Here is a 9,785-nt window from a genome sequence, read left to right as displayed (position 1 = left end):
TGTGGACTCGAAACTACCACACCAATGCAACTACCAACAATTTGGAAATTGGTCTTGATCAAGGACACATGACAAAACTAGTGGAAATGCGCATCGGCCATGGGTGGGGGGAATGCGGGGGTGTGTGTGTGTGAAGGGGATAGGAGGAGCATGAATCAGGTAACCATGTTAAAAATGTTTATTAATAAATGTAAAAAAAAAAGGCATCTTGAACAACCAAAAAAAAGAAAAAGGTGGGCTTACTCCCTTCTTCCAAGTAAGATTAGCATATATTCAGGAAGACCTAGAAATTAATTTTACCTTAGCCACTTATTAAGTGATCTTAGACAATTTTCCCAATCTTATCTCAGTTTTCTCACCTCTAAAATGGAACAACTAATATCATAGTACTTAACCTCTGTGGGTTGTTGTGAGGCTTATATGAAATTAGGTAAGTAAAATGATTTGCAAACTTTAAAATAGTCCATGAAAGCTTGTTATTGATATTAATAAATCATAAATGAATTGTAATCTGAATCAATGGAGGAAATACTTGCATCAGTCATAGATCTTTAAAGTATGCGCATCTAACTTATTATTATCTGAGAATTTTATTGGAATACTTCACACAATACATAAGTGAAGTATTATGCAAAAGCTAAAATTATTATAAGAACATAAGATGGTATCATTATTGTTACTGAAGTCAGTGGATACAGCGGACTGAGCTTTGAACCTACAATTAGAAAATACTTCCAATATGTTTTGGACATTTAATAAACTGATTGGGTAAATTACCTAACCTCTCTCTGCCTCAGTTCTTCATTGGTAAGATGGGGATAATAATAGCATTTACCTTCCAGGGTTGTCGAAAGGATTAAATGAGATATTTTTTTTGTACAGCATTAAAGCATTCTATATTACACATGCTACCTATAATATAATTATACTAAGCAGTAATATTATATATTACATAGATAAAAATACATCATTTCTAGTGAACAGCTTTATTTAACATTCAGCTTAATCTACAACTCTTTTTCTTTTTTAAAACCCTTACCTTTTGTCTTAGAAGTGATGCTAGTATTGTTTCCAAAGTAGAAGAGCAATAAAGGATAGGAAATTGGGAGTTAAGTGATTTGCCCAGGGTTACACAGCTAGGAAGTGTCTGAGGCTAGGTTTGAACTCAGGATCTCCCATCTCCAAAATTGGCTCTAGCCATTGAGCCATCTAGCTGCCACTCTTTTTCTACAGAATTATTATTTCCCCATATGTGCTTTCCTCCCTCAATAAGCATGTTTTAAGTCAAGCGTTACCTTTTCTCCCTTCTAAACTCAATCACTTGTTGCAGATTACATTTCTAGGCACTGATAGAACTTAGGAGCAGTGCTTCTATCTATTATACCAATACATTGGCCATTGGCTCACATTGCTTCTGACCAGAAAGGTCAATGCATTTCCCCCAGTTTCACATGAAACTTCATCTCAGAATTGTCCTGTCTTTTCAGAAAACACTTTTTAAGTTACTGTTACTTCCCTCCCCTGGTAGGACAGTAGATTGAGTCATTTAACAACTTGTCTTTACCTCTAAAATCTGAGTATTCAAGCAAAAACTATAATAAAAAGTGATGATTGTTGGACTATAGTTTTCATGTTCTTGTACATTTACCAGGCAGTTAAATTCTTTTATAAATTGTTAACCCCAGTTGGAATTGATTCCAAATGAATTTTGACTGAATTGGACTGAAGTTAAATGAAATAAAATGCTGTTGAAATTTGAAATGCTATCTCTGAAAAATAGCATATTACAGTGGTGATTATGGAGTAAAACTATAATTTACTAGTAGCAGTTAGCTAAAATAGGCTTATTTTTCATATCTTAATATTCTTCCTAAAATTTGACCTAAAATGGATTATTAAAAATTCCTGATTCCCTTCAAAATTTTGAGATGAATGCTGTTCATTGATCCTATGGCATTCTTATATTGAAATTTGTATCACCATATGTAACTTTCAAGTTTGTATCTGGATGAGCAAAGAAAAATAAAAAAAAGAAACAAACAAAAAAGAAAGAAAAGAGAGAAAGAGCAAGAGAAAGAAAAAGGGCAAGAGAAGAAAGAACAAGAGAGAAAGAGAAAAACAGGTAATGAAAGAAAGATTAGCTCATTTAGCTACAAGGTGACTTTCTAGTTTCTGAAACAGAGGCATGATTCCAGAACTATAGTTTAGAGATCTGTTATTGCCTTTTAAAAAATACATTTTGGAGTTGGAAGGAACTGAGTTGAAATCTGACCTCAGACACTTCCTAGTTGTATGACCTTGGGAAAGTCACTTAACCCCAACTACCCAGCTTTTATGGCTCTTCTGACTTGGAATCAATATCACTTCTAAGATAGGAAGTAAGGGTTTTGGGGGAAAAAAGAAAAGAGTTGGAGATTAATTAAACTAAGTATTAAGTAAAACTTTTCAATGGAAAGATTGTTAATATGTATAGATCTATGTAATATATTAGTACATAATAATATTATAGGTAGCATGTAAAATATAGAGTGCTTTAAAGTTGGCAAAGCACTTTACAAATATTATCTTATTTGATCCTCTCAATCAAATGTATATTTTATATATACTTACATAGATATAAATCCATAACTATGTATGTAACTCTATTTCGATATAACTGACTTGCTTTGTAATTGTACACCATATTGCTAAAGGGATCAATGACAAGTTACTCTAAGAGAACCAGTAGCATGAGAGCTAAGAATCTTTGCCATGGGAGGACCAAATGCTCCGTGCTTTTCCTAAATGTCTATAAAATAAAGCAACAGATTAAAAGCAGTGAATCACATTGACAGCTACAGGAAATGATAGCAACTAGGGACAATAGAGAAGAGAAAGAAAAATGATCAAAGGAAAGTGATTAGGATGAATCATTGTGGAGGCAAATGGCTTATATTCCTGGAGGTAAAAACCTGGAAGACCTGCCTTCAGCATCCAGTAATCATTCTCTCTACCATGGAAGCGAGGCTTCTGTAAATACCTAGGCTTGAGTCCTAGATGACACTATTAATCTAGCAAGCTACAGTTGCATTACATGATTCACTCTCTAGATCTCCACTCATCAACCGCAGCCTTTCTTTAAACTGTTGCAGTCAATGTTTTCCATACTTGGGAAGCATGAATTTTGTTTCTCCTTTCTTCATAGGAGTTTAAAAACTGATCAAATATATTCTTTTAGCAGCAAACTGAATTTAATGAGCTCTGGATGCTTGTGCTCTACCAGCAGGACAGTAGAACCTGTGGGCCTAGGAAGAAACCCCTTATTCTCTCCTACCTTAGTAAGATAGGGAAGGATGGGAAGGAAAGAAACATGTTCTTGTGGCATCTAAGTGCCATACACTGTGCTAAATGCTTTACAAAATCTCACTTTATTCTCATGACAATAATTTGGTTGTTCAGACATTTTTTAGTTGTGTCTGTTTGTGACTCCATTTGGATTTTTCTTGGCAAAAATACTATGGTGGTTTGTGCAGTTCATTTTACAGATAAGGAAACTGAGGTAAAAAGTATTAGGTATTTTGCCCAGTCACACAGCTAATAAATGTCTGAGGTCAGATTTCGACTCAGGAAGGTGATTCTCCCTTACTGCAGACCCTGCGATCAATCCCCTCTACCACCTTCCTGCCCTAGGAACAAGGGAGCTAATGATGATGATGATGATGATGATGATGATGATGATGATGATGATGATGATATTTATATAATTCTTGCTATGTGGCAGACACTTAGATAAAGTTTACCAATTTTACCTCCTTTGATCCTTACAACAACAACCCTGGGATGTAAGTATTATTATCATCCCCATTTTATAGCTTAGGTACCGGAGGTAGACAAAGGTTAAATGAGTTGGCCAGAGTAATGTTGTGAGGATTACTTAGTTATTATTTAGGAGATCTAACAGGAAGGGCTGGAGAATTCCAAATGGAATGGGAAAGCAGGTGGGCCTCTCTCTCTGGGAAGGACTCCATGGTGATTGAGACAAGCTGTAAATGACCCTGGGAGACCTCAGAGAAAGTGGAGTTGTACCCTGATTCTCTGGGATCTTGGAGAGTGGTGAAGGTTGAAAAGGCAGAAGACATCAACCCTGTAAGTCAACACTGAGGACGGAAGTGGCCTGTGATCTGGTGGACAGTTTTCAGACATCTCTCCCTACCTGGTTACTTTGGATCATCGGCTGTGGAGGAGTTGGTTCCTGGAATCCTGAAAACATCTTTGGAACAGTTGTGAGACCCCAAATTCAAGCCCCCTTCCTCAGGTCCTTAGCCAAGCTGTCAAAATCTGGCAGTAGCCAGGTTGGCTAAGGATCTTATCCCTTTTGACTCCAGTCCTGGGTAGTTAATCATAGTTTCACCTAACCCCCTTTCCTATCCCCTCATATTATAAGTAAACTGTTTCCCTGTGAGATTCCTAATACTTTTATGTTCTCATTGTATGTATTCAATATTCAGAAGTTATTCCAGGCTGGGTGGGGCAGAGTGGCAGTTGGTCAGGCTTAATTGCCATTTTTGTCAACAGTCATTCCCCTTAGAGTTAAACCTGGTTCCCTAGCTTGTAAAGTCTTACCCATTGTTCCTTCCTGTCTCCTATCCACCCCTCTGAGCCCACAAATAATATTTAAGTTAACTCCCCTGGTTTTCCCCATAACAGTTCTGGCACCCTCAGCTGGTTGGGTAATAGGGGGACAGGAAGTTCTCTCTTAGGCATACAGAGTTAGACTGGAAGTCAGAGGACTCTGAACATTCCGTGGAGGTGTACAGCCATTGGCTGTGGGCTGAAAGTTCCCAGCCAGTGGTGGGCTACTCAGAACTGCTTATCCCCCTCCCCAGGTGATTGATAAAATCTCTGTGTGAAGCCAATATACTATGAAGGCTAGAATAGTCCCAGAGAAAGGGTTTTTCCCCATTTTTTTTTAAATTTTTGTTATGTGTGGTCCTGTTTAATTGTAAACTGGTATTGTTGTGGGAATATTGTTGTATTTGTGTTAATTATTGTTATTAGTCATTCATTGTGCTAATAATACCACTGTAATTTTGTATAACTTGTCGGTTTTGTCAATATTTGGGACAATGGTATTGGAAGATTGTATGGATTATTTGATATTGGGGTTATGGCAAGGGATATTATTCATTCCCTACCTGTGGTTTAAGATCATGCCCAGGTATTGTAGAGGTATATTAGATTTTGAATTAGCCCAACCTATTCTTCACATTACTATTCTAGATATTATAGCACACACCCCCATTATTGTTCTAACTGGCTATGTCATATATAAAATAAGATGGATATTTTTTCATGTTAATTACTGTTGTAAGATTGTGGTGACCTGGTGCTTTAGGGATTTGGAGATGAAACAGTTGTTGAAGATAATGCAGTTAAAGATTGATAATTTGGAGCTATATATGCAAGCTGGTGGTGCTTATGGTCGAGCTCCTGCTAATGATAATGGCCATAGGGCTATACTTTGTAATGATGGAAATACTGGCAAAAGTGTTAACTCTAAACTATCTAAGGCTGATTTGGAACAACAGGCAATGAATAAGGGTGACAAACCGGTTAATCTTTTCCCCCTACCCAACCTTCCAATTGTGAGAGATGATGGGATTTTTCATGTAAGGCAAACACTAGATTTAGAATGGAGGATGTGGAGAATTTGAAAAGGAAAATCCCTAATTTCCATGACGATGTTGGCAAATTTGTGAAAATCTTTAGAGCGTTTATTAAGGTACATGGCCTGGACTTTGAGGACTGTTGGTATGTTTTAGGAGAGATCTTGTCCAACCATGACAGGAATAAGTTTGTAGAGGAGACTAGAAATACTGAGGGGATGACACCATGGCCGGTAGGCTGGGAGGAACTGGATCTCAATTCAGTTCCGATTTATAGGATGCTAAAACAGGTAAGAAAGTCACTGATAAATGTAATGGAAAAGAATTCAAGACACCCTAACTCTTGGTCCAAGTTTGAAAAGATTAGGCACACTAATCAGGAGACCCCAGTGACATTTTTGGACCGCATTATTGAAGCAGCTGAGATGTACCTGGGTATGAATGTCCTAGAGCAACGGTCAGGGTCGGCAAACTTTTTGGCCGTGAGAACCATAAAGGCCTGCAGAAGGAGGAGGATGGAGGCAGAAGGAGCTGGAATATGGGGCGGGGGCTGAAGGGCCCCCTGGGGCACATCCTGGGGCTCTCCCTAGACTGGTCGATTGGGAGGTGGAGCCAGTTATGGCTCCAAAGCAATACTTTGCCGACCTTTGTCCTAGAGGATACCAGCATTGAACATATTGAATGCAAATTTGTGAGGAATGCTGTTCCCCAGGTGAGGAAGTTTTTTAATGACAACTACCCAGATTGGGAACTTCTGAGCCTGGATGAACTGAAGGAAAAGGCCACATATGTATTTGCTCAAGAGAAGGACAGAAGGAATGATGAGAAGGATGCACTGATTGAGAGCCTCAGGAGACAGCTTAGAGAGGCAAATAGTAGGGCAAATGAGAAAGAAATCATTGAAATAAAAGCAGTGGCAGTGTTGAGGGCATCAGAGAAGAAAAACAGTGCTAATGATCATAAGACTAATGGTAATGTAAAGACAAGATATCAAAGGCAGCAATCATGTTATGTTTATGGCCGAATTGGACATTTTGCCAGAGAATGTAATGTATGTATTATTTGTGGGCTCAGTGGAGTGGATAGGAGACAGGAAGGAACAATGGGTAAGACTTTACAAGCCAGGGAACCAAGTTTAACTATAAGGGGAATGACCATTGACAGAAATGGCAGTTAAGCCTGACCAACTGCCACTCTGCCCCACCCAGCCTGGAATAACAAGAGTAAACAGCTAATAAGTAACTGAGTTCCGATTTGTCTTCCTGACTCCAGGCCCAGCATGCCATCCATTGAGCCCCCTAACTTAACTCTCAGTTGGCTCCTTGAGCCTGGGGTAAGAGTCTTTGGACAACTGTAAAACTCTCTTGGTCCTCAAATTGATCTCCTGAGTTCTGAGAGAGAGGGCAGGGAAGGAAAACTTTCATGTAAGACTACTTTGTTTTTCCAAATCAGACCTGTAATTTTATGGATGTAGGGAACTCCCAGCAAAGAAATTTCCTTTACCACAGTAGATTTTCATTTGTTTCTAAGTGACTCAGTGGGCCTGGAATCAGGAAGGCTTGTCTTCCTGAATTCAAATCTTGCCTAAGATACTTAAAAGCTGTGTGACCCTTCTAAAGTCACTTAACCCCATTTGCCTCAGTTTCCTCATCTGTAAAATGAGCTGGAGAAGGAAATGGCAAATCATTCCAGAGTCTCTGCCGGGAAAACCTCCATATCGGACTATGAAGAGTCAGATATGACAGCCTCAAAGAATCGTTTAGAGTAGTAGGAGAATATTAAGTGCATTGCCCAAGGTCATATAGGCAAATTATATCAAAGGAGGGACTTGAATCCAGGTTGTCCTGACTCAAAGATCAGTCATCTATTCAGTATGTCAGATTACAAGTCATATGCCAAATTGCTCAAATATATTTGAATAGTGGGCAGTGGACTGTTCTTCTCCAATTAATTGAATAAGTAGTATAAATAATATATTTTTGGAATGGTTTAAGGACTGTGCTCCCTAAAGAGAAGGGAAAGAATGAGATAATTGTTCTAAGACTTCATTCAGTCCTGTGTGTCTCTGAAATAAATACTTTAAAAGGCATTTCATCAATGCCTTTTGTTACTGAACTTTGCTATCTAAGCTGTATCTAAATTACAACTGATTATTGTTTTATATTCCATCAGTTAGACACAATTCCATCTTAATTTCCCTCAAAGATCTAAGAAAATGTTATAAAATAAAAATTCTGATTTATATTTTCTACAAAGTAACAGTGACCAAAAAAGCAGAATAACTGCTAGACTAGAGAGCAGGACTAAGAATTAAATGGTGTGTTATAATGCTCATTAAATTGTATAATTCAAATTATATTACTATAATATTTAATCATTTTACTTTAAAAAATATGTAGAAACAATCAAGTCTTTTTCCTGGGGTTGAAGGATCCCTTTAAACAAAAAATACTTCCAACCCTAAAAAAACCAAGCTGGTAAAAATATTTAATGATGAAAATATTCTGGAAGCATATTTTCCCTATCATAGCTGTGAAGATTCATATTTAAGCCTCTTTAATTAAATAACCACATCAAGGGAATCACGCGTGAGGTTTTCGATTGAAGATAAAACAGAATTATGTCCACAAAGCTAGTGTCATGATGTCAAAATGCTGAAACTGAACTGCAGTCTCTGAAATCACTCAATTCTATAATGAAATATTTAGTTAAATTTTAATACTATTTTTTAAAATCACATACCGAGGGCAACTCTTGCTGCTGATGCATCATAATTAATCCAGAATGACACCCATGATAAAATTGTAATCAGTATGGAGGGCATGTAGGTCTGAAGAATGAAGTATCCAATATTTCTCTTCAACCTAAAGCTCAGTGAAAGTCGTGGATAGGCACCTATGAAAAACACAAAAATGTTATTTATAACAAAAAAAAAGGAAGAGATTTTGGCAGACAGAATCGTTTGCCTTTGTTGCCATGGAGACTAAAACATGTCTTTGATGAGCCACAGGGACTTTGGAATACTCCACAACCATACAATTTATTTCTGTCTGGCAAATGGTATTTACAGGGAACCCAGAGTGTCTTGAGAGAAAAACACTGTTATGTAGTCTATTTTTAATGTAATAATGAGGAAATGCTACTAAGGCTAACCACTAAACTGAGAAATATCCCTCTGGAAAACTTTTTTTTTCCTTTTCCTTTTCTCTTCTTTCTTTCTTTTCCTTTTTCTTTCCTTTTTCTTTTTTTTTGGAAAAGCTTTTAACAGAAGGCTGAAAAAAGAAAGCCAAATGTCTTGTTTATCCTTTTAATTAATGGCTGTTCTTCTACTTCTTCATTGTCTGAAGATAGATTTGGCCAAGAGCTGCCCCAAGCCAAATGGTTTTTTTGCTTCCGCCCACACACACACCAGGCTCAAAACCAGCTGTGCAAAAGTAACTAGGATGGGGGCACTTACCAAAGGTACAAAGATCTTATAATTTTGCATAGGTAAAGCTCTAAAAATTGGAATGTTAGAATATGGGAGATAACCTAAGACTTGTAAAATATGTCCTTTAATCTCACAATTAAATGTTATTTCCTTGACAGATTAAAGCATTGACTCCATTAGCTTTGTTATTTCTCAACATTCATATATATTTGTGGGTGTGTATTTCTATATCTCTATATAAAAACTGCTCTTGCTTTTTAGCTTTATATTTATTCTTCCCACATGTTATACTTTGAAAGACATTGCTTCACAATACATACATATATACATGACAATTTTTTTATTCAACTAGACATCCTTTCTTTTGACCCATTTTGTAAGTCAAAAGCATCAGATAAGAATCTCTTCCAGGTCTTTCCCTTGTTCTCAATTTTTTCTGTCCTTTAAGCATTGTCTCTTTCCTTCCTGTCTAAGAACTCTCTTCTTTTCAAAACTGTCTTTCTACTGTGCTCTTGATCATACTCCCTCCTGCCACCTCTGGGAAGGTAATCCATCAATTGACTCCCCAAGACTCTTCATCTTATCCCACTTTCATTAGTCTTACCCTTGCCCTACAAATAAGTTCAGGATAGTTAGATCCTAAAAGAACGTTCCCTCATAAATCTTCTTTTAACCCTCCCTAAGCTATCAATTTGTCATTTAACTCTTCT

At 37.2% G+C, this 9,785-nt stretch overlaps 1 protein-coding gene across 1 annotated transcript in view; it reads right to left on the bottom strand.

Moving 5' to 3' along the window:
• The window catches only part of GABRB3 (gamma-aminobutyric acid type A receptor subunit beta3), a 266,332-nt gene that overhangs the window by 27,545 nt on the left and 229,002 nt on the right, over positions 1–9,785 (bottom strand). Inside the window, exon 7 of the mRNA XM_044669290.1 lies at positions 8,388–8,540. Coding sequence (XP_044525225.1) covers positions 8,388–8,540 — 153 coding nt within the window. The remainder of the gene's footprint in view (positions 1–8,387; positions 8,541–9,785) is intronic.

The sequence above is a fragment of the Gracilinanus agilis genome, chromosome 3 (genome assembly GCF_016433145.1).
Source record: "Gracilinanus agilis isolate LMUSP501 chromosome 3, AgileGrace, whole genome shotgun sequence".
In the NCBI taxonomy this organism is placed as follows: Eukaryota; Metazoa; Chordata; class Mammalia; order Didelphimorphia; family Didelphidae; genus Gracilinanus; species Gracilinanus agilis.
Note: the sequence above shows the minus strand (reverse complement) of the source record. Positions and strands in the feature narration are given on the sequence as shown.